Raw genomic sequence first — 26,210 nt, 5'->3', positions numbered from 1 at the left:
ATGATAAAGTCATTTTTCTGCCTCCCTGTCTGCCTTTGTTCCCTGTGTCAGTGTTGCATGTGCTGTTCTGTGTTTTTCAGTCCATGCTTGAGTACACGTGACGTTCATGCGCCGCCGAGCACCTTTCATTGAATTGAACGAGGCCCCGCCCACCGACTCTGCTCCCAGCTCTCCGGTATACAAACATGGATCCTTCCCGAGCCTGTTCTAAGTCTATAGTCTATATAGCTCAGATGGTTATATAAATCAGAATGTATATTACAATTTAAACCGTTAGAGTCCAGATTCAAAATAAAAACAAACGTAGCATGCTCGCGCTGCTCTCCGCCTCTTTCACCAAACCAGGATCTCCGCTAGCTGTTCTCTCTCAGCCAATCAGCGCGCAGTAGGGATGCGATTAAGCCCCGCCCCCTGTTCCCTGACTGTACCGGGGTGCTGCTGGAACATTTTGTTATGAAAGTGAACTAGTTCCTGCAGCGGTGCAGCCTGTAGCTCTTCTTCTTTCTCTTTATTTACTTTAAAAACCTTCAAACTGCGGACAGACTGGCCTAACGGCTTCACAACGGCCCGCAGGAAGACGTCAGGACGTCAAAATAAAGTAGTTTGAGTTAAAGTAATGAGAGAGAAACACGTCCTACCTTCATGCTTACTTTCAACAAAGAAGAAGTTATGGATATTCGCGACGGGAAGAAGAGGAGAAAGGTAAGCGGCAGCGGCGGAGGTATTTGCGGTGTTGGCTTGCGGGGCTGCAGGCGGAGCGTAGCCGCAAAAATGAAGCGAGAGGTGGGCAAAGTGCTCCGCTCCCGCACCCTGGAGGACAACAACCACACAGAGCCCATGGAGGAGGAAGAGGACGACGACTGCTTCTCCATCAGCTTCGTCAGGGGTGACCGCCTGGAGCCCACCGTGGTGGTGTCCCCCCGGTACAGCCTGCTGCGGGAGGTCGGCCGGGGCAGCTACGGGGTGGTGTACGAGGCCATAGCCCGGAAAACTGGAGCAAGGGTGGCTGTGAAAAGGCTCCAATGCGACGCCCCGGAGAATGTAGAGCTGGCTCTGGCCGAGTTCTGGGCCCTGACGAGCCTGGAGAACCGGCACCAGAATGTGGTCCAGCTGGAGGAGTGCGTCCTGCAGAGGAAGGGGATGGCCCAGAAGATGAGCCACGGTAACATGAGGTCCAAACAGTACCTGCGACTGGTAGAGACCTCACTGAAAGGTATGCAGAGCTTGTTTACTCCATCACTAACTCCTATAGGATTCCATTGTCAATGCAAGAATTCCAGGAGCTCAGTAATCCTTGGAAAAAGGTCTTTACTATTACTAAACTATTTATAATAAGCTGCAAAGCAGCAGCTGCTAGAATAAAATCCAAACCCGACCTTTAAGAGTATTTTTATTTGATATAATCCCATTAAATTCATCTGCAAAGTAGGTTAGACTGTTTCCATCTTAGGTAAACTCACCGTTGCTCTGTTGATGGATGAGTGTAAGCTAAATTCGTGCAAAAGTTTACCGAAGCACATTCATCCTTAAATGTCCTTAAAAAATGACAAAACAAGCTTTTTGTTACGTCATACATGACTTTTTTTTAATGTAAAGATTGTTTACATTAATAGTATTGTTTGTGTGGATGCTATCTTTTAAAACCTGTTTTAAATATGTGCTTTAGCCATTACAAACTGTATTTATGTGATTTGATGGGACTCATTCATTTAAAAAAAATAGTATTTTGTGAATTAAAAATAACACCTCTGCAGGCTGCGATGTGTGAGTGACGTAAGCAGCTGCTATACGTTGTCTATAGTAGGCACAGAGAGTACACTGTGTTACCTCGGCTCACAAGAGGACACAGTGTACTACTTGGCAGCATTTTAACCCATTGCATGTTGACTGCGAATTCAGACACTGAACAACGATGTTACAGTGTGATGCTGGCTGCTGTGATGAAAAACTGCAGATTTATTCAACAGAAACTGTGTTTTTAATCACTTTCTGTCATTGTTGTCATCAGGCCAGTTTGACCTACTTATCAGCTCCTTTGTTATTGAACAGCAGACCCTATAGATGTGGCAGAAGCTGTTGAGGTTGTCTTCTTTAAATTGACGTGTAGTATTGATGTAGCGGTGCTGATCTGTGCTGTTAAAATGCAGTGATATAACAGAATCAGTGCACAGCTTTTGCTTCTTTTCTTTTAATAGCCTGGCTGTTTAAATATTCAGATATTCATCTCCAGCTGACGGCATTTGAAAGTGATAATGTCAGAATGTGTGCAGCGTTTGCAAAGGTATTTTTATTCTATTTGAATGGTTGTTAACTTGAATAAGTGGACCAAGACAAAAGCAAAGGCCAGCAGCCCTGAGAGTGGTGATCTCCAGGGCAGGTCAGGGTGGGGGAGGAGAGCTGTTTGCACACTTTGAAAGCCTGTTTCTCAAAGTTACATGCCACCGAGAGCTGTTGGAGGAGTGCTGACAACTAAGTAACATACAACGAGGTGCTTGAATTGCTTTCACTTTAATCCAATGAGTCTGAATAGGAAGTGATGAGTGAGAAAACAAGTCTCTACTAGAGGGTGAAAAATCTGCTTATATAAGTTTATTAAAGATTTAATAAAAGTAATGATACAATTTTATTTATATAAACCTGTCATACAGGAGGAGCTCGAAGTGCGTTAAAATAAAGTGGAGAAACAAAACAGGCAAATTAAAACTGCAGGATCAAAGCAAGAGATCAATGAATAAGAAACATAACAGGACCAGATGGAAAGAACAGATACGAACAGTAGATTGTATGAAAGATTTACAACAAAGAAAAGCATTAGAACAATAAAATATATAAAGGTAGGAAAGGAACAAAGTTAAATATTTACATAAAAGGACAAAGACTTAGTAATGTGGGGCGGTCCCAAAGCATTCAGACAGCTGTAAACAAGTTAAATAACTTTACGTGCACATATATGTAGAGAACTGTTTTAGGAGGAGATGAGCCGCGTCGCAGTGCAAGAAGAGAGGCTGTTTCACACTAAAAGCCATGTATTAAACTATTCTGGGTGTATTTACACTGTCATTTGAATACATTGACTACAGGATGTGATGCGACAGGATCCAGGTGGCTTACCACCTTGGACAAACAACTTCCTGTGGGGGAACCTTACTGTCGTGCCTCAGATAGTCCAAGAAAAGTTAGCTGAGCGCAACAAGTCCGACCTGCTGCGTGTGAAACCTTCGGTGAGGGTTTGTGGTTTGAGACATCACACGCGACGCTCTTTAAAGTGGCACATTTGAATGTATCAACAGTGCGTGCAATTCGATCAGTTGCATGCCATTAGAAACCGCTCACAATGGTGTTATGTCACCGGGAGGAAAAGCTGAAGTCGTGAGAATCATCTCACAACAAACCAAGTAGCTGTTGTGTTACAGCTGGGGATGACTTATTGACGGTAACACTGGAATCCCAAAAACTCAGACACTAACAAAGAAGTTATGTTTCACAGCTGAGTCAGAAAACAGCAGGTCAAACTCATTGACAGCAGCATGTGAGTGTGATTTATTGCTGTGGGCTTTGTTCCCTTGTCATGGTATGTGCACTGGTTTTTAACTGGACTAAATGTCCCACTTTGACTGCTGTTATCTCTCTAATCTGTCCCTCTTTAATCTGCATGCTACAGGGGAACGAATCCTGGGCTGCCCCGCGGAGCCGTGCTATCTCTGGTTCGTCATGGAGTTCTGCGAGGGCGGGGACCTCAACCAGTACATTTTGTCCCGCCGGCCCGACCCCCACACCAACAGGAGCTTCATGCGCCAGTTAACGAGCGCCGTAGCTTTCCTGCACAAAAACAACATTGTCCATCGCGATCTGAAACCTGACAACATCCTCATCTCACAGAAATCCGGCTCGCCTGTTCTCAAAGTGGCCGACTTTGGCCTCAGTAAGGTTTGTGCTGGCATGAACTGCAAGAACATTGAAGACGTCCCTGCAGCAGGAGCGGTTGGCAAAGACAGCAACCAGAACAACATCGTCAACATAAACAAGTTTTGGTTGTCGTCGGCTTGTGGCTCAGACTTTTACATGGCCCCTGAGGTGTGGGAGGGTCACTACACGGCCAAGGCAGACATCTTCGCTCTGGGCATCATCATCTGGGCGATGCTCGAGCGGATCACTTTCATCGACGCAGAGTCCAAACGAGAACTGCTGGGCACCTACGTTCGGCAGGGCACGGAGATTGTACCTGTCGGGGAGGCTCTGCTGGAGAACCCAAAGATGGTTCTGCACATCCCGCAGAAGGCCAGGAGCTCCATGTCGGAGGGGGTGAAGAAACTCCTCCAGGACATGCTCGCAGTCAACCCTCAGGACCGGCCAGACGCCTTCCAGCTGGAGGTGCGGATGGACCAAGTCACGTGTGCAGCGTGACAGCCCCCACCCTCCAAAACTTCCCCCATTTTAACCCAACCAGTCAAAGAAGGGACCCCTTACCTTCCCAGGTAAGCACCACTTCCTTTATAACATGTTAGTGTTGCTTAATATCCTCCAATGCTCCACTCGGCTTTTTCAGCCGGTAGCCATGAGACGGGCTGTAATGGCTGCAACATTATATCCCCGGCTTAAAGAGCGTCCACTAAAAGTTCTTGTTGTTTCCACTGACAGGCTCAGTTTGTTATAAGTGTGTGACAACATGACAGAAAGGATCCCTACAGAGATAGACCTTTTTTATCACGGTTAAGATGCTTTTTTAAAACCTGTGGTGTGGCCTTTTCAACGCTACCAGACTCCATTTACAAAAGCAGCTGTTTTACCCTGCAGAACATGTGCGTTCCTGCCTCAGTCAGTTAGTTTGTTTGCATTTTGGTGCTGCTTTGGTGTTTACAAGGGTTAGTTTGGACCAAATGCAACACAATAATACAAACTAACTGACTGTTAGTAGACCTCCTGTGTTCTCTGACCTGACATTACTTTTGTACATGAAGTCTGGAGGCTTTAAAAAGCTACGCCTCGGCTGCTTCTGGTTAAAAAGCATCTTACTTTTCAACAACAAGGCCTCTGAAGGGATCCTTTCTGTAATGTTGTCAGACACTTTGAAAAACAACCTGAGCCTGTCAGTGGAAACAACATGAACTGAAAGTGGACATGAAAGTTTTTCTTATATAACCGAACAACCTGCAGCTCTGTAACACAAACAAAGCAGCTCATTTCACTGAATCATCTTCAACTAGAGAGGAGGAGGAGTCAGTGACGTGAGCTGCTGTAGTGATTAGTGGGAATTAAAACCAGTGACACAGGACTCAAAGGGAACGCTGGCCGGTGGTAACCTGGGGCTGAAACAGGTAATCTTCCCTTTAGCTGACACCATCAGCCTTTCTTGCCCCGGTCAGCGCCTGCTGCGTCACCGGTTTATTATCGGCTGGTTGTGTGAAATGACTGGTTGTTATAGTTTACTGCTTTAGGTCCAGAAATGTCCTTTCACTTTCCATTTTTATGACTACCTGTACTGACATAAGTACAGGTCAGGTATGACATTTTAGGAATGTCACTAGGCAGAGCATCTCCTCTGTAACCATGACACAGACTCCCTTTACAACGAGCACAGGAGGTCACACTGAAACTGCACAGTATAAACATGCACCATTTATCTTTTGCCCGGGGGAGAAAATGTCACACTGTAACACTTTGTGTCTTTTTTATTGGTTTGAGTCGTGGATTCAGTTCGACATGAGGACATTGTGCCCACCAAGATGTTATTATCAGATCGTTATTCTTAAAACTTCTTTCCCACTGAAATTAGCGCATTGACGCAGGTTTTTAGACCCAGGAAGATCCGCTAATAAATGCCGATTGTCTCTTTTCCCATTGCCGGGTCTGAATGACAATTGTAGTAAAAATTCGGGTGTTAGCGGGTTTTTCCTGACCAGTGGGAAAGCAGCCTAAGTGTCTGACAACATCACAGAAAGGATCTCTACAGAGATAGACCTTTCTGTTAAAGAGGAAGAAACAGCTGTTACATCGCTCTCCACAAAGTCATTTTACCTTGCAGAACACAGGAGTTGCTGGTCTACCTCTGCCCCCATCGGTTAGTTTGTTTGTGTTAAAATGTTGTGTTTAATCTAAGCTAACCCTTTAAAAAACCAAAGTCACACAACAATACACACAAACTAACCTGGACACGAGCAACTGTCCTGTTCTACAAAGTAAAAATGGTGTTTTTATCAATGGAGTCTGGTGTCTTTGAAGGGCGTGCTGTGATGTCTGTTTCAGGTTAAATAAAACGTCCCACTCTTTAACAAAAGGTCTGTCTCTGCAGGGATCCTTTCTGTAATGTTGTCAGACACTTAGAGTAACAATCTGAGCCTGCTGGGCACATTTCCCAGAAGTTTTCGTTGCAGCCATTACAGCCAGACTTTATGTGCCGGTGAGTCTTTTGGCCCAGCATTGGAGTGAAACTGAAACTGCTCAACATGATGCTAAAAACTGGGCACGGTAAGTACAGAAGGACAAGAAGGACAAGTTGAAGCAGGAAATGGCTCATTAATTATGATGTGTTTTTATTGCCCCAGAAATTAGATCCAAGTTGTGATCAACCAGAACTTTCATTAAAGAAAAGCACTGAGGAAATATGTAATAAATTGCATCACTCTGAGTTAAGAAGTCGTGAGAACCGCTCGTCTCTGTCACAAGACGTCAGACAAATAAAATAAGTTCCTAAGCCTCGATGCTGCTCCTGATTTCTGCCTGAGCTTCCCACGTCACCGTCGAGGAAATGGGATTAACAGGAGAGAAAGTATCTCTGACGTCAGGACACCAAACTCAGAGCTACTCATACAGGATGCTAATAGCGTCAGTCACCAATGTCACTGCACGGCAAAGATAGCGAGTGAACAAAAGATAGGTGAGAGGAGGGCAGGATCTGCACTGGGAACTGAGCAGGGTGTGACCCGGGCCTGAGGGCAAACATGTCTTTAGATGAATCACACAGAGTCAGGGTGTGCTGTGAGAGAGTGAGGCAGAAAACAGGTATTTGGCAGAGATGCAGTAACGTGTTGTGTACTGTACATGAGGTTAATCTGGTTCATATGCACACCTGACAGGTAATTACATCTCTTTGGAAACACAGAAATCTGACTTCTGTTTGAATCAAAGTGCCGACTCCACTGGCCCCTCCCCTCTGTGGTATTTATGTTGACACTTAAACACTTAAGAATCTGGCTCATATCCACTGGAGGATATCCAGACCAGTGCATCACTACACGACAAATAAAGCAGCAAACCACCACCTTCCAAAATGCAAACAATTAAGCTGTATTATTATTTTAGTCGTGAAAAACTGGTATGTAAGCACTTCACATGTTCCTGTTTGATTGCAAAACACTCTCAGAGTTGGATAAAGGTGTGCTTCAGTGACGAGACTTAACAGAGACTTCTAACCTGCTCTTTAATAACCTGCTACTTACATTTTTGGACTTAGAAAATAACTCATAACATGTCCTGTCTGCACACCTGAGGGTGAGTAACGCTCAGATGTAGTCTGCGTAGATGGATGATTAAACATTCGGCAACCCTCAGAACTCTTAATCAGCCACTTACAGGCCACGGTTAGCTTACCTGGGATCAGGCAATCTCGGATCCCATCAGCTGCAGTCTGAGATGATAAATATCCTCTGGGGACACCGGTGAACGTGCCGGGCGGTGAGCGATAATCGACTTCCTTTTCCGCATGCTGCATTGTTACAGAAAGAGAAACTTGGGATTTACTTGTTATTAACAGGTTTTACCTTTGCTGAAATGTCAACATCACGATGCAGATTTGTAAGAAGTAAAAATTAAAGCTTCGTCAGGTCTGTCCTCAAGAGGAGAAGAAAACGTTTAAAATGCTCGTTTGTTGAACGGAGGTCGGATCGATCTGATGCATTCGAGGAAGTCGGAAAATCTCAACGGCTTTCGTGACACATCGTCAAGGGACTTCATCTCAAGTTGAATTTTAGATCTAGAACAGATTGTTAGCTGTTAGCTGTTAGCTGTTAGCATGCAGGTGTCTGTTATAGAGATTAATAAGAAGCTACATTGTCATCAGATGACCCTGATGGGAGCCGGGATGTCGTTACGAGGGATTACGTTCCGCCTGCCTTTGCTCTCCTCACAGACTGTTTTTCCCGCTTACGCCGCAGCCTGCTGATACATGATTGGTCAATATTACTCGGACTACAAGTGTAGGTCAAACGGAAACCAGAACACTTGCCTTCCCAGAAATCCACGCCCCTGCGTAGAGATTAGGATTCAGGAAGTTTTCTTCCACCTAGAAGTACTTTTAAAGTCAAACGGACATCCAAGCTCGTATCACATTTGACTGCGTTCACATGCACTGAATATTCTTCTGGCTAAATAGTCTGTTGTTTTCTGAAAGACAATATTCCAAGTTGTTTCTAGAGCTAATATTCCCATTAACAAACATACATATCCCAGCTTTGCTAACCGGTTTGTTTACAACGTACAGAGCTGCTGTGAACAGACAAGAGGCTGTGTGTTGCACACTGCATTAAACACCTAACTGGGACGCAGACTCTGAATTTCAAATGTCCAACAGATGCTCCTAAAGCTTGGATAATATCTGCATATCCCACATGTGTGAATCAGAAAATGTTCCAGTCATGAGGTCTGATATCCAAACAGAATATGCTGTGTGCATGCTCTGCTTAATACTGGACCTGTCTGTGTTCTGCTCACTGTAAACAAAATGTTTTACTTCAGGTTTAAAGTTATAAACGTGTTTATTGATTTTGATATAACAGTAACCTTTGAACTAGCCTTCAGGCTTATTTTGACATATTTATATGAATGTTTATTATATGCACTGTCCCCGAGCAGACATAACAATGCTATTACATCTAGAGTCGTGACATAAGCTCACCTCCTGTACTGCTCTTAATAGAGGAACATCATATTTTGGTTATTGGGGAGACGTCTCCCCCCCTCCGTCTCCCGTCTCCCCTAAAACAAACATTTACCCTCAGTAGGAAATAACTTTTCCTGCAGCAGTGACGTCGTTAAAGCGTCCCACTAAGATGTTAATTGTCTCAGTTTGTTATTTAGAGCGGAAACATCTTGCAGCACGTCAATCAGCGGCCGAGTGGATGTTCACTGACCCGAACCGTCCGCTCGTTTGTTTGAACTTGAACCCTTCATTGACCAGGACTAAGCCTTTCATTTGTTTGACAATTAGCTGCGACCATTCTCCGTTTACCCCTCATTGTGCGCCCCGCCCGCCGCAGAGACTCCGCCCCCTCCCTTCGCCCTGTGACGTAACCGCTCTCAGTGCCCAGCTGCCTCTGAAGGCTCAGTTGCGTGTTGGAGATTGGCCTCATTCTCTCGCGGGATGATGGGATAGCAAGTTACGCAACAGGCCCCGGCTCTGCACTGGTTCGATGGGAAAACCTGTCATCTGTTGGGGAGGGGGATCAGAGGCTGTAAACACAGGGGGGAGGGGGGATGAGTGTATTTACGTCAGGAGCTGAAGGGACAGCTGACGGCAGCACGGTGACGATGCTCGATCAGTGAGGAGACGTGACAGACACAGAGAAACTGATGACACGGCATGTTTCAGGCTCATGTTGTTTACATGAGAGGTCAGTCAGTGTGGGGGAAGTTTCACTTATTGATTAACGCACCAGCTATTATTTACCACACTGACTGGTAACCAATAAAGATGGTGATCAACTCTCATCAGCATACGGTTTGTGATAAACTTGATTATTGAACCCTTTTTTTACAGAACGCAGAACATAATGCATGAGGTGTTCTTAACGTGGTGTCATCACATAGTTTACAGTCCTGTCAGCACGTTCTGCAGTTTAAATAGCAGAGCATCACAGCCGAGCACTCAGTGGTCTGCACGACATTTTGCAATGTATAACGATGATAATATTCTTTGATAAATAAGTCATGTTGATGCAAATCGTTGGCAGAATTAAGGTAGTAAAGGTTTCTTTTCATTCCGACTTCTGAACTGTGATATTGATTATTGGGGATTTTTTTCCTTGAAAATCAGTCAGGCTCTGTTTTGAAACACTTCATGGTAGTAATTTAGATTGGAAATGGTTGGCATTATAAAAAAATGCCTTCGGCTAAGTCACCAAAGAGTCATCTCGACTAGAGTTGTGCACATAATGATGCACAAGTTGTTGTTCTGTCTCCCAGAGCAAAGAAGTGTTTGGGTTATTGTTGTGTTGGATCCAAACCAACCATTTTAAACAAACATACACAAACAGATGAACTCATGGAGGCAGCTGTAGATCAGCAACTCCAAGGTTTTGCCAGTTAGAATGACTGTTTTTGTCATCTCGAGCGACGTTAAGGATGTTTCTAGTTTCAGAGGAGCATCTTCCTCTTTAACTAAAATTGTCCCGTCTGTAGGGATCCTCTCTGTAATCTGAAAAACAACCTGAGCCTGTCAGTTAGTGAACGTTTGTTGCATCTCTCAGTTAAAGTGCACACAGTGATGCTGCGTTATGTAAGAAGATAGATATTGCTTATTTATAAATGCTAAATCTTTAAAGGCATGGGCCAGCAGCAGGAAATCCCTTTAAACCGTGTGCCCTCGGCATCATAACAGAACCATGTGCATCTGTGTTTTGTGCGGCATCCTCCTGCCCATCATCCATCTCAGCCCTCCCTCCCTCCCTCCCTCCCTCCCTCCTCTGCTGGACAATGAGAGCGCTGCTCCTGGTTCACAGCTTACGGAGGCTTGCGTCTGGAACATTTTGTCCTCTCGCTGCCTGCCTATGAGCCAGCCATGTGCCGCCTGTGTCTGAACCAGGACAGAGCGCTGTAAGCTCCTGCCCTCCCCACATCTAATATCTTTCCTCTGTGAATCCTCTTTTTTGTTTTTTTATCTCGTTGACAGCATGAGCAGGCTTTTTGCAAGTTGAGGCATTTTCAGGGTGTTGCCTCTGTAATGCACGCATGAATTCCTCCACATATGTACTGATGCCTTCAAGCTTGTTTTTTTGTTTGTGTGCATCTTCGATTGCATCTAAATACTCGTACATTTGACAGAAAGACAGAAAAGTCTGACAGAATGCTGATCCTGCTCCTCTGCTGTCCAGAAAACTTCATTTCCCTCAGAGTACGGTATGTTCTGCGTTGGCTCGGTCAGCGGGGGGCATTATAGGGAGACTTGCCAGAGGGTGGCCACCTTTATGAGATTTTTGGGAGTGGGTGTGATGAGCGCATCAGCGTTCTTATGCAACATGCTCGTAAAAGTGAGCTTTCAGTAGCTGAGAAGCTTGTAAATATTTCCTTTGGGCCCTCAGGGTTCAGAGCGAGAACTGCAAAAACGAGTTCGTACACAAATGATCCTGGTGAAACGCCGCTTTGTTGTCTTCTGTTTATTCAACAGACGGAAAGTCGGAGTGGAAAAGCTCAAGCGTCCTTTTTATTTTCAAGTCATTTCACCATAAAAATATACACATATAAACGCTCCCCCAGCTCCCCATACAGCCCAGGAAGGATCCAGAAAATCACACAGGGCTCTGGAACAACACGTAACCACATCTCTTCCACTCTGCTGTGCCCATTCAGGGTGGCTGTGTCAGAGCTAATGGGTTGTAAGCCCTTAACACCGTGTTAATCTCCCCACAGACTGAGCACCATCTATCCAAACCTCATCACTCAGTGCAGGTGCTGTACGTGGTCATATTTAGGCCTCCGTGGTTCCACTGTATTGTTAGAATGATTCTAACAAAGCTGACGGGGTTCATTTAGACCTGTGAATAATAGATGGGAAGAGGTGTGGTTTGCATCTGTTGTACAAAACAGAGATTTGTCTTCTCTCTGATTTGACGTTGATTTTTAGATTGTTGATCATTTCATGGAGAATTTCATTGTTTTCAACCTCGGCCCTGATTTGACATATTTTGGCGTTAAAATTATTTAAGCTGTTTTGGAAATTGTCAAAGAGATTACCTCGACACTGCTGCAATGTAATCCTTCGGGGCACTTACAGTCGAGCAAAGTTCCACTGACAGGCTCAGGCTGTTATTCTAAGTGTCTGACAACATTACAGAAAGGATCCCGACAGAAAAAGACCCTTCAGTTGGAGAGAAAGATGTTTTTGAAGCCCGAAACAGAAGTTAAATTGCTCTCTTCAAAGCCACCAGACTCCATTGACAAAAACAGTCATTTTACATGGCAGAACGCAGGAGTTGCAGGTCTAACTCTGCCTTGATTGGTTAATTGTTTTGTGTTCCTAAATATTGTGTTGAACCCAAACTACCCAACTAAAACTCCAAAGTCTCACAATGACACAAACAAAGTAGCTGATTGAGGCGTCAGCAGACCAGCTGCTCCTGTCGTCTGTGAGTTCAAATTCACTGTTTTTGTCAATGGAGTCTGGTGGCTTTGAAAAGAGGGATGTAACGTCTGTTTCTGGTTAAAAAGCAACAACAATAAGGTCTATCCTTTTGTGTTAGAGTAAGATGAGGGGGAGATTCTTTCTGTAATGTTTTCAAACAGTTAAAATACCAATCTGAGCCTGTCAGTGGCAAAACAAGCGATCACATTTCCATCAGGCGTGTTCGCCCCCAAGGAGTATGTTCCAGCCATTTCAACAAAATGAAGCAATTTAATGGAGAAATTCCGAAACGTTAACACCTATAAGTCATTTAGATCCCTTTGTGCTCGAAAACAATGACCAAGTCTCTTTGGTGTTGTTGGTACTTGGTCGACTCTTTCGAAATGCTTTGTCAGTTCTGTGTCAGGAGGAACTTGGAGGCACACACCTAAACTTACATAATGAGCAGTTTTCGTGAATGCTAGCCAAGTGGAATGTGTTGCTTTGCATGCCACACGGCCTCAAAACCACCCGGAGCTCGTAAAACACCAACACTCCCTCTCTAACTGGTTATCATAGAGAAAGCTGCCACAGTGTCCCGGCCTCGCAAGAAACCAGCCCCCACCACTTCCCCAAAGATACCGGTCTCTACTGGTTTTTAACGAGGCAGTCTGCTTTTGGGTTATGCAACAACAAATGGCTGTCTGAGGCTGAGGAGGCAGCAGGCCTCAGTTTGTCCAGGATCTGCTGGGTTTCGACCTTCGCCGTGTTTCCCTGGTTTTGCTTGTTTATGCAGCAGAAATAAATCCAACGTAGAAATAAGCAGAAACCTAATATGCTGACTTTAGCGAGAGGAGGGGCTTTAATGTTTATGTGTTGTAGCATGTTAGTTTTACCAGGGTTTACCCACACAGGCGAACATGCTCACACAGTCTGGGCTGCATATGGTCGTCTGTTTGGACGCCCGTGGATAAACGTTACGTCATGTTTTCTGCTCAGTTGTAAAGATGGGGAAGGGAATCTGACCTTCTAAAATATGATGCTAAATGTTGCCTTTGCTAAGTGGGCCGTAAAAGCCTCATAACGTCCCTCTTTACTGCTGTGAACAGGCAATAGTCATTACCCTCTCCTCTGCAAGAAGGTCAGAGGTCAGGGCCCCCTAGAGAACTGGGAGGGATTCAGTGTCTTGTTGTGAGACACACGAAGAGTTCGGTTACTTCAATCCATACCCCCCAAGTTGAATTACCTTCTCTCCAGTCTCTTGGCCTCCCCGCTGCTCTGCACTTTCACAGCTGAGCGCAAACACCCTCCGTTTGCTCCCGACAAAGTGTTTGTTTGATTATTGGACCTTTCTGATTAGGGCTGTTTCACTGCCAGTGAAGGCGGGATTATTATGCCTCTGTTATGTTCTGTCTTCTATGTAGAATGCACCTGAGCCGGCATCAGAGGTAGCAACAGAAGCGTAACAGCGTCTGTGTAAACTGCAGAGCCAGCAGGGCAGAACAGCACAGTGTGTGCGTAGTCCAAGCATGCGCTGTTTGTTTACACCTCACGCAGGTTTCCACAACGCTGGAACGCTATTTAGAAACACGCACCGGTGCAGCTTTATGCCGGCATTGTTCGGTCCAATGTAGAATGACAAAGGTGGCATGATGACGGAGCTTCATTACAGCGCTGAGGCGGAACGGCAGAGTAAAAAACACCACCACGATGAAGGCACAGAGGCACAGTGGTTAGCTCTCTTTGTGTAAGCCCTGTGATTCTCTGGAGACCTGTCCAGGCTGTATCCCGACGCAGATCAGGTATCTTCACGTCCTTCTCGGTCTAAGAGTAAAGCTAATGGATGGATACATGGAAATTACCATCACGATTTAAAGGAGATACTGTCTGAAAGTGTGCACAATTATGGGTTTAAAGCTGTTTTGAAATATGCTCCAGTAGATCACCTCGGTAGTCGTAACGGCTGTAACGGAATCATTGTGAGTCCCTGGTTCTGGTGGCTATGAAAAGAGTGTCTTCCTCTTTAACAAAAATGTCTGTCTCTGTGAGATACTTAAAAAACAGTCTGAGCCTGTCAGTGGAAAAAACAACTTTTAGTGGACACACTTTGATCTGGCAAATTTGCCCCCAAAGATCCCATTGAAGCCACTACAGCCTGTTTGTTGTTTGTTGTCTTCTTTTAATCAGAATATCCCAAAATATATTAAAACTCAGCCTCGGGTTGGGACACCAGGTTCCCCTTCAACACCTCATTAGAAGAAAAAACAGTTTTTATTGTAAAAGAAATGACGTCTAAAAACCGCTGCTATAAACCTGTCACAGTCAGTTCTTCCTGCACACACTTCTTTGTCTGTGAGCGCGCTGAACTGCGTGACCTTTAGTGGTTCTAAAGAGCTCACAGTCGTTCTCCTTCTAAAAACCAGCTTTAACTTTATTAGGAAGCACAACAGTGAACCAATAACTCTTCCAAAGGAAGCGTTTAACAGCACTGAAGGGGCGTGTTGCTCTCATTGTGTCGTCACAGTGTGTAGAGTTGTGTAACACTTACACAGTGGGCGTTTAAGTATAGCAGACATGCTCGTAAAACGAGTCTCAGGTCAGAGGGTTCAGAGACGACACCTACAGCTGCTCCCAGAGACACGAGAAACACGAGTACCTCCCAGGACCCTGAGCTCATCAGTTTCTCTTTTCATAACAACAAAAGTTATACACGTGCAGGTTTGTGGAGTAAAGATGGTGAACATGGGGAAGGCAGGAGGCAGGGCAGAGCTGAGTGGATCCAGGGCTTCCCCCTAAAAGTCGACAATTCAGTTATTTAGTTGAAAAGACCGCGAGTCCTCTCACATTTTGTCACTTACACTTGATGCACTTCATCTGTACTTTGTCCTTTTAGCATCATTGTATACAGAGCAAGGCAAGAGCAAAGCGTAGACGTATATAAGCTTTACGAAACAACTCTCTTCAGGCTCTTCAGTTTTCATTGTTCTCTCTTCAACTAATCTCTGAACCCACCAGCTTCTTCTGAGATGGACGCAGCCTCTGAGAGTGACGGACACATTTTTGGGGCTTCCTGTCCCTCACCTTTAGATTCTGATTTAAAGTACGTAGCTAAGTTTATAGAGATAGCTCCAAACGAACAAATCTGGGGGCTAAAAACTGAAATGAAAATGCTGAGTAAGCACTTTCACATAATAAAATGAGCTTCAGCTCGGATTCAGGGGCTGCCAGCCGAGCCGCCGCTGACTGGCTCACTCTTTGACTTCAAAATCCTTTATCTGGTTAAAATGCATTAAAAACAACTGTAATGTGACTTTAAACAAGGAGAACGTAGTCGACTGGAAATGTTCTAATGTCCGTGTGACTGCCGGTGCCCATGGCAAACAGTTATACAGGTAAAACATGTCGGCTGATAGTGTTTCATACGGCCCTGGACTGAAACAAAAAGAAAAAAGCTTGTATTGAAATGACAGAACTTGCTCTCAGTTAAGAGATGAACACAGGAGTTTAAATCAGTGACCTGCGGCCCCTGTCGACCCCCCGATCGATAGTGCCGAGTAGGGATGCACAACATTATCGGCACGTTATCGGTATCGGCCAACACGCCGATATCTGCCGATATAATTAACCGACAAAATAATGGGCTGCTGCGTACTCGGCTAAATGGTTTAATATCGGCATATCGGATATCGGCAAAAAATCCGATATCGTGCATCCCTAGTGCCGAGCTTTTAGGATGTCGGGATGTTAAATGGCTCTGCAGCTACGTTACCTGAGAGGAACCTTTACGACGATGAACCCTGTGGACTGAACTGCATGTGAAGTAAACAATGGGATCATAAAGGGACCTTACTGTACTTTTGCATGGATTTAAAGTGCTCATCCTCAGCGGTGACATAAGCACTTTCTCTGTCCCCATTCTGCACATCATCATCATCATCATCCCTTATTCACCATCTCCAGCCTGCGTGCTTCCTGCTAAGCTGACCCACTTGTGTTCATACCATGTGCTGTGAGGTTATGCAACGTCGAAAAAAGGAACAAACCTCTGCACCCCGAGCTGCTGCGTGTCAGCCGCTGGGCTATTATTAGAGCACAGCTCTGGACTAAACCTGGACTCGTCCACAGGCAGGAAACAGTCCCAGGTGTCAGCTGGTGGTGTCATCCTGCTGCAGGTGGATGGAGGAGCATTCGGTGTGTGTTTACAGAGTGATGCACAGGATTGACGGACAGTCGGTGGTGTTGAGTCATCCCCGCCTGCAGGAGACAAACACATCTCATACTGTATTATGCATGTATGATGATTATAGAGAAGAACATGTGTTTTTCCGTATACCCAGGAGATATTGAATTCAAACATATCAATACAGATGGAGTGTGCAATTTACAGTATTGATTTCTCTGTAAAATTCAGTCTTATATTTATAAAGCTGAGATATAATCCTTCTTGTGGCCTGATTCAGTCAGATGCATACCAAGTGATGTCAGACTTTCAAGCACTTTCTCTGTTTCGACAATTTTCAAATGTCAGAACAAATTCATGGAGTTTCTGCAACTCCTAATGTCACTAGTGAGGTGAAAAGTGGTCTTAAAACTCAGTACGAGCTCTCTTAAGTGTGTCCTTTTCTCACCTGATGTACAGATAAAATCAAACGTGTTCATTTTTGGGAGTTTTTTGTCTTGGCCCAAGTAGATGGTGTTTGCAAAGTTCAATGACGTAAACATTCTCAACATCCAATAGGAGCGCTCTCTGCAGCGACAACAGAAAGCAGCAAACAGGGTGGATAGTAAACATGGAGGGGACCCCGGGGAGGGCTACTGACGACCTCAATGACTCAATGTCTTTATTTAAAGGACAGCTGAAGAGAGACAGGAAATGTGTTGAGTATAGAGTGGATGATGACATGCACCATATGATCCGGCAGCGCGTCGAGGACTGCAGCCTCTGTACATGGGGCCCCTGCTCTACCACCTGAGCTACACCAGCGCCCGTGATGCCAAAGTTGGACACAATTTGCACACGACGTTAGCACGCTGGTGATTCGCTCCGGTGAAGTGGTGAAAGTTTGTAGTAGAGAGTGAGAAAATTCCTCGCTAGGGGCCTGTTAGCTTGAAATGCTAATCTAGCAAAGCCTCAATGTGCAGATAACTAAACCACTCCACACACCAGGGCAGCTGTGACCAAAAGCTGGATCTGTTTCTGCTCCATTGTTTGTTTTTCTTCCTCTAACTTTCAACCAGGTGCATGATGGGAAATATTCTAAACAGTTGTTGTCTTGTAAACAAAGACCCTGCAAGATACCCAGTCTTTGCAAAACCTCCAGTCTGTGTCTAAAATGTCTTTAGATGTGAGAGTGTGTCAGACTTCTGTCTTTTCAGAGTCTTCTTGTGCTCATAAAAACACGTCAGCCTGATATCCACCACGAGTTTGACATGCCGACCTCTCCTGACCTGTTTCTTCTTTGTGTCTCTGCAGCTTTGTTTACGACGTGGACACGGACTCCGACGATGGAAAAAAAAGGGACTCTGACAAACTGAACTGTGAAGACTCCACACATAATTTAAGCCGGAAGTGATGATGATTCCAAAACTCTGGGACAGACACTGTATGCAAACTCAGACCACAGTGCTCTTCCAGCACCATCCAGTTGCTATCACTGTCAGCAACATGTAACTGATGGTAGCGGCGTCTCTGAGAGCCGACTGGATGTGACAACCAGGTTGAAGACGTTTGTTCTTTTTATATTTGGTGATTTTTTGTTCAGGACATCCCCATCACAGGCCTGCTCTTCTCTGTGTGTAATGTAGCTGGCGGTGGCACAGGTTATCAGACTGTAAAACAGTTACAGAATGGGCTACCTATTATTTTACTATTGATGAAAGTATGTGAATAACAGACCTTTTGAATTTCCCACATTCTCCCCAGTAAAACGTTGTGCCTTAAAGCTGATTCACAGAAGTGCAATTGGATCTCCAAAATTCAATTATTTTGTGGGGGAAAAAACTTCACTCATGAGTCTGAAACCGTTTTTCTCATGCAGGTTTCCATCTGCAGAAATTTGCATTTCACCAATGGAATCTCTTTCTTCCAACGATGTCACAGTTTCTGCAATAATTTAAAGTGAGAATGTGAACACGCGGGGCCCTCTTCTTCTTCCCAAAACATACAAAACTTGATCTAAAAAGGAGATCGGTTCCACTCATGCAGAGACGCATCGAGAGGAAATCTGTGCCACGCTCTGGAGGCAGGACGAGTGTGAATGTCATGAAGGTGAACCACAGGAGTGCGCTCCTTTGAGAAGTAGCAGGCCTGTCTAAACTCCAACAATACTGTGCTTTTTGTAACCAAACGTTCAGCAGGGAATTCACTCCGGTTTCATTGGGCCCTAGTTCAATCCAAAGAGCACCTGCTGGACTCATTATTATCTGTTTTCATCAGTTGGTGGGTTTTTTGGTATCTTTGTACTGAATGTTTTTTATATTGAGGTTGAGTGTGGCATTTAAGGAATACTCACAAATATATGTAACCCATTTGAATACAAGATATCGAGTCAGTGGTTAATTTGCAATCATGTGTCATAAAGAGATACTGAGCATTGGTTTCTTTAAGGGAAACAGCCGACACCTCAGCAGTATTGAGCCATAAGGCTGAATCTTTCTTCAGTTTCTGGTTTGGGGACTCTCGCAGCAGATTTGAAGGTTTTTCCATCTGGAAATAATCCCCCAAAGCTCTCGTGGGATATCCATCCCAACTGTCCCTTCCTTCCTTTATTCCTTCAGCTCTTTATTGAAGTGCTTCGAGCTCTTAGCAGTGGCACGTAACGCTGTGTACAACACTCAGGCAGTGGCTGGTTGTAGCCTTCCACTGTTTGTCTAGCCTAGTTCATGCTCTGATCATAAATCGCATAAAAGAGGTGGACGTAGCTTGGGTTAACGTTGGTGGACTAACGTTTTGAAGCCTCCAGTTTTGCATTTCAGCCGTCTCCATGTTGTTTTTTTAAAGCCAAAAGTGAGAGTTGTGTTGGAGAGGAGCTAGGGTTATTGAAGCTATAAAGTGATGGTCAAGCCTAATTGACTTGCTAGTTAAGGAGCTAAGAAAACAAGCCAGATTTGCCAATGAAACCTGCTAATTAGCGCTAACGTGCAGATTTTTACCACAAAATAACTCGAGCACAGACTTCTTGATTGTACTCATCAGCTAATGCTTGCGCAGGCTGTGTTTGCAGGGTGCTTCTGTTGGTCACAGTAACTTGATATAGATTTGGGCGCTAGTTTTGGCTAGCAAAAAAAGGCTCAAAAAATATTCTGACTGAAAAATGGACAACAGACTCCTCAGAGAGTCTTGTGTAAGCTAAAGCCATTTTTCATGTTGCTGTGGTAGCAACCTGCCAATCACAAGGAAGCCACGCCCGAGAGCATCCCCTGCTGTATCGTCTATTTGCCTCTAAATGAGACCATGATTAACGAAACAAACATCACGCTGTGTGAAGAAGACTTGAAACCAGAGATTGAGACCGTTAAGTCATCAGGAAAATGTTTACTGAGGAGAGACTGGCTACACTTCTCAAACCCAGAGGCTACGTCCACCTCTCGTATACAGCCTATAATTCATGATAACTGATCACTACATGTGCACCCTGAGGTCAAACTAACACATGATGGTTGATCCACAGGTGAGATGTTACTTGAAGCAACTCAGACTTCCAGGATGATAAAAGGAACAAAGGTTGAAATGCACAGAATGGTTAGAAAACTTGGAGAGAAGCAGCAGAGTGCGTTGAAAGCATGAAGCGGTGATCTTTTAAAGGGTATATTATAAACATGGTTCCTCTTGGTCTCGTAGCGCTGGGCGTCTTTCAGGTTCAGATCAGCGACCGCTCATTAGCGGTTGTAGTTGTAGATTTTGAGACATTTTGTTGTGTGGTCCTACCTCATTCTCAGCACTCTATCTAATCTACCTTGACAGTCTCATTAGCATCTTTCACTTCTGATATTTTTACCTCAGAGTCTGCAAGCTTGAACGAACCCCTGACTGACTTCTCTGTGTGGTGTTTAGCTTAGCTTAGCTTGTGTTGGTTGCATTCAAAAACTACAGCTCCCCTTTGAGTGTCCGAAGGTCTGTCTTCGGCATGCCTTTAGAGTCTTACATTTTTGTTGGATATCTGAACAAATTTTTCTGACAGTCTCTCCTTGAAGGCCATCATGTTCAAATTGGCATCTCACCTGTTACCACCTTTGCACACCTGTCAGATGCTATTAGCTAACCTAGCGAGCTCTTAGCTTGAAACATACTGAGACGCTAACTGTGCAGAAACAGAACGCGCTACTTAAGAAGTTTATTGGAAAGGCACAAATGGATGCAAATTAAAGGAGCTTCCTTTTCGATTAGAGCACGACCGATATATTGGTTGGCCGATATAAGCAGGCGAATATGGGACAATCACAAAGAACAATGCCTGGAGGGACTTCAAAGTAGAGTCATTGTGCTGGTCTGCACTACAATCACAAAAACAAATCTAAATAAAGTTATTTGTTTAAGATTTACTGGTTAAAATCCACATAGAAAATGGTATTCTTTCATTCCAGTGATATGTGTATTTTCCCCTTCAAAAACCAGTATCTTCATCTCAAACATACGGTACCCGCAGGTCTAAGTTTGTGTCCAAGTATCGGCGCTTATCCTGAGGGTTATGGTTGAAATGTAAGACGCTCATGGGAGTTGTAGTTTTTGAACGCTAACACAACTTTTGCGGTTTTTAAATCATGAAGGTTTTCAGTTTTGGGATGAGACTTTTCATTCCTCGATTAAGGACTGGTGTAAATCTGTGATTTACTCTTCGGGATGTTCAGTAATATACCTGTGTCGTGAAGTGTTGAACTTAGCATGGTTAAAGACTGTAAATGGCATTGCTGTGGTTCATAGTGCATATGCTAACTGAGGATCTTTACGACTTAATACTAAACCTTGTCATCCACTAACTCGCCCTGCTGTATATTTCTGTTCCATTTATCGCTCTCCTTCTGAACAATAGTAATGACTCCACTTGAAATCACTTTACACTATGCAAAATGTGTCACTGCCTCACTGTAAACACCGTACAGAGCCACACCGTTCTCAAATAATTGTGTATAATATCTCTGTTCTTTTTAGTGCATATTTCCAGTGTGTTCATACATCATGTTTCAGATGTTGTGTAAAATATTGACGCTGACGGGAGCCATTAGATGTTTGAGAAAGCATCGTGTTTTTTTGCTGTAAATATGTTTGACAATTTTTCTTGGAATAAATGATCGAAAATATCACTGTCTCCATTCAATATGTGTGTGTGTGTGTGTGTGTGTGTGTGTGTGTGAATGCAAATTCTTGAGTCCTGTTTTGAAGCCTTAAGACGCGATCTTGTTTTTTGGAGCCAGAATTGACCATATTTGGACAAGAGGGTGGAGCTGGAGAGGAACAGAGTTAACAAACTCCAACCTCAGAGTTGTAACGTCTATGCCAAAGGCGAATTCAAGCTTGCTAATAAGTAAGTTAATGAATTAAAATAATCAGAAATTAATTAAGTATATTCTGAGTGAGTGTAGAAACAGTGTGCGAGACGTGTTGGACGGTCTGTTAGTCCAATAAAGCGCACACACAGATGATCTGTCTGATATTTACATGAACAAATCTCCAATAGGCTCCAACAGCACAAACACGGCCCAGAGGTTACGTTCAGTGACTGAGTTAGCTGAGGGGACACCTAGCAGACAGCTAGCAGCTCCCACCTGTCACTCAAAGAGGCCACGCCCCTAATGCTGCATCACGTTAAGCCTTAATATAATGTAAACAGGTGAGTTGTATAAAGATTCTCCCCGTACAGTTGTCATCTGCAGCGTTTGGCACTTCAACTGTTGTCTTGTTACGTTTTCCTGTTAGTGACGTGTTATGTAAATGTCATCATGTCCTAAATGTTTGTCTGCGCTGCCAGGTGTGGTGGAGAACGCTAAATCCGTATATTATAATATTCTTGCTGTTGTTTTATTGCATTTTATTCCTGTTACATAACAGATTGAAGATAGTGGCTGGAGAACAAGAGGAAGGAGAGAGATGAGAGCAGACATGCAACAAGGTCCCAGGCCAGATGTGAACCAGGACATTCTAGATTAGCGGGAGATAATTTAATTGTTTTAATATCGGCACAGATTCAGTGAAAACACAGGCTGCTAAGCTCGGCTAAATGAGCTACAACAAAGTACACAAACACTCCGAGAGGTTCATTAAAACGCTGTTTGACATGCGCATGCAAACAGTGGGTATTACCTCATCAGCTATGCATAGCTTAGTTTGGCTAAATTAGCACAGACTCAGACTGTGGGCGCTATCATCAGCATGTCTAAACAAGTGAGCATTAAAATAGGAATAAAAATGGCTAACATTGAAGTGTCTCTGGAGTACTGATATATAATTTGAGCTTCACTGGAAGGCACAATTTCATAATCAAACAGTGATAATAATTTCTGCTAAGCTAAGCTAATCTCGTTTCAGGCCTTAACCAAAGAATCCATTGCTTTGGCTTTATTTCTCCTCGACTTGACAGTGAGGAACTTTCCCAGTGTTAGTGATGGACTGTAACTGTGCCGACAGAATGGTTATTGGTTTGTTTTACAGCGTCTGTGTCTGGTCACTGTTTATTTAGGCTCCAAACTGTGTTTCCCACAGTTCTCACTAATCCCTGAATCCTCTCTGGATTAACCCCTCAGGGTTTGTTTTATCAGTCCAGAAACACCAGACGGGCTCCCATCCAAGAACACCACCCAAACACCAACCATCAACCTTCACAGTCTTTCTTGTCTGCTGATATTTTTATAGATTACATTTAATTAAAACACATTTAACTTGACCGTGGTGTTTTCTGCTAACAGAGACATTATGTTTTTAATCCTCATCAGTTTGTCCATGATGCTTTTTATTCAGGTCCTTTTCTTTATTAATCGTTTAGCTCTGTTTTATCATTTTTGGAGTTAATATACTGGAGCGGTTTTGATTACTTTTTGGGGTGCCAGCCGGTATGTTTTATTATTATTTTTTATTATATTTAAACCACCACAAAGATACCTCAGTTCCTTTCTCAGACCAAGGAGTACCCAGGTATGCAGTAAATTAATGAAACATGAAACAAGCCACAACAGAAGTAAGAGTCGAATCAAGCTACACAGTTTAGTACCAGAATATACTGAACAGAAGCTAAGCAAAAACAACTGAACAAAAGGTGTCCTTTACAGGCAAAAGTGTCCTTTTTCACAAACTGCTTTGATCTGTAAAGATGGCCGACGTTGCACATCGCGGCTCGGCTGCTTCTGAGTTTAGGCGGACTCGAATAAAGCCTGAGATTTACAAGACAGCTGACAGAAAAGTTTTAGTAGAGGATGAGTTCCGTAACTTCTTCGCTGTACAAATTAAGACACTGAGCGAGGACGAGATCGTAAATTTGGCTGCAAACAATTTTGACTCAGAGATTGAGTCCTCGAAAAAAGTGACCTCAGAAAGATGTCAACAATATAAAGAGCTGGTCTGCTCTATGAAACACTGCATGGGGCTACAGGCTAATGTAAGTGGGGATTAACACGATACCATTGTGGCTTGCTGCAGGGTTGCAACAGTCATGCAATAAAGTAAGAAATTATTTTTTCTTTTAGACTTTTCCAACATTTTGAGGGAAATAAAGTTTTCATTCATTCAATCAGTGCCTTTAGATAAGTAGGTTCTTAATGATACTTATTTAAAGATAATTTTTGGCTTTCCCTGTAACTATAGGACAGCTGAGGAAATGTGGGGAGCAGAGAGAGTGGGAGATGACATGCATCAAATGATCTGCAGACTGGGAGCCGAACCTGCCATCAGTTCATTGAGGACTGTACTCAACTGAGCTAAACCAGCGCCCCGTACTTAATTATGCTTAATATGGACATACTCTGTTATAGTATAGTATAGTATAGTATAGTACAGTATAGTATAGTATAGTATCTCTGATTTAGTCAGATCAAGTTTCATCCATCACAGCTTAAAATCAATGAGATTACAATCAGGTGAACCTGATCAGGTGCAAATGATTAGAACATGGTTTAGGAGCATCCTGCAGGAGGCTGTGTTATTTAAAGCTCAGACATCGAGGGTTCTGGTTTGCTCTTTGTTGTAGAAGTGTTTGGTGTCAGTCCTACAGAAAGACGATTATATTTGTTGAAGGGGAAGATCATCTACAAGTGGAGAATAAAAACCCTGAACGAATGTAGCTTAACCGCAGAGAAAGATGTTAAATGAAATCTCCAACAAGCCCAAATCTTAATCCAAAGATGTGCATGTTTCAACTGCTGGTGTCGATGATAAAGAAACTGTATAAACGTCACCAGGAGGAGGTCTTTTCTGTGTGAAGCTGACATCAGAATAAGTTAGCTGATGAAAACCTCAGTGAGGCCGGGGACTGCTCAAGATGGGTTTTGTTCTGGGATTTTATTTTGCCTCAGGGTGAAGCAGACTCACAATCACAGAACTATGTATGTCGTGTCGTACCAGAGAGAGCGTGAGGAAATGAGGACAACTGCTCAAAAGTTAAATCTGAACCGGAGGCGGACTTAACCAAAGAAAACAAGTAAATCCACCAGGCACAGAAAGATGAAATTCAGGGTTATGGAACGTCAGGTTGAAATGTTGTGGGACTGTTGATTTGAAAGGAAGCAATGAAACGTGTTGCATCTGACGGATTGCTGACTGCAGGAGTGGTCAAACCCTTATGATGTCATCAATGTAAGAGAGTCACGGACATGTACCTGCAACTTCAGACCCAAGAACAACTTCACATGTAACTGAAACGGTTCCTACAGCCTGTTGTTGTCTGCTCTTCCCCTGAATGTTTACTTTTGTGTCTTGTTACGCAATCAAGCAGAAAAAGTAAAATAAAATTTAAACAGCAATTTAAAAAATGATGCGAAACCTGATAAACAAAAATAGAGAGTGAAATAAATTTCACTAAAAAATGTTTGAATGCTATCAAACACTTTGAATCAGAAATGTTTCTCAGAGATGTCGCTCCAATCAAACCGTCAAATAGAGACATTTCATTTTCAGCCCCGGCCCCATCCACGAGATTCAGATCAACAACAAGCAACTGCTGCATTTAAGAGAGAAACACATCTGAAACCTGTTGTGACTGCAAAATGAAGACAGAAGTCATCTTACAGTCAAATTAGTCTGCTGAAGTATGAAAAACCGTAACACTGACACTGAAATGGCATACAGAGAGTACTCGACCAATCAGAGATGTTCCAAAGTTTCGGTGTCGGTGTTTGTCGGATGGAGTTTGACACGTCCAGTCAGGTTTGGTGGAGTCGTGGAAAGTTGCACCAATAAACTGCAACAATCGTAGAGTACGTTCCCTTGACAACTAGCCTGTAGGCTACTCGAGTCCGGAACAGCAGTACGCACAACCTTATTTTTCTAATGTCAGTTAACTATCTGTCCGTTAAGCACTCACTTTAGTTTGGTTTAACTGACCTCTGGGCCGAAACATTCTAAAGACCTCAACCAGCAACTGCCAACGTTATAATGTGGAGTTGTGCGTTGTCTTTGAGATCAACTTTGTGATTTAAACTTTTTTTTTTTTATTTGCAATAAAACCATTTTTTTTACTTGAAATGTAAGAGGTTACTTTTGGGTCGTGATTATGCATCAAACAGAATCAGCTTAAAATCAAAACTTTATGAACCGCATTAAAAAAAAGTTTGGGAGTAAAACTTCCAACATCGAATCAAACGTGTTTTATTGCAAGTAAAATAATTTTTTGATTAAAACGTGTTGATGCAAATGAAAAATGACAGCTGGGATCGGCTCCAGCCTCCCCGCACCCCTGAACAGGATAAACGGTAAAGA

General features: G+C 43.6%; 1 protein-coding gene across 1 annotated transcript; it reads left to right on the top strand.

The window, feature by feature from the left end:
• The first annotated feature begins 516 nt into the window (after positions 1–516).
• stk35 (serine/threonine kinase 35) lies at positions 517–17,922 on the top strand. Its single transcript, XM_069660760.1, has 3 exons — positions 517–1,213; positions 3,662–4,475; positions 17,784–17,922. Exons 1-2 carry the CDS (start codon positions 643–645, stop codon positions 4,402–4,404), a joined length of 1,314 nt encoding a protein of 437 aa, XP_069516861.1. The 5' UTR covers positions 517–642; the 3' UTR covers positions 4,405–4,475; positions 17,784–17,922.
• Positions 17,923–26,210: the final 8,288 nt, after the last annotated feature.

Source organism: Semicossyphus pulcher, unplaced genomic scaffold (genome assembly GCF_022749685.1).
Source record: "Semicossyphus pulcher isolate SPU_LCO1_2020_fin unplaced genomic scaffold, fSemPul1.0.p SCAF_13, whole genome shotgun sequence".
Lineage (NCBI taxonomy): Eukaryota > Metazoa > Chordata > Actinopteri > Labriformes > Labridae > Semicossyphus > Semicossyphus pulcher.
The sequence above is the reverse complement of the archived record's forward strand: the minus strand, read 5'-3'. Positions and strand labels throughout refer to the sequence as shown.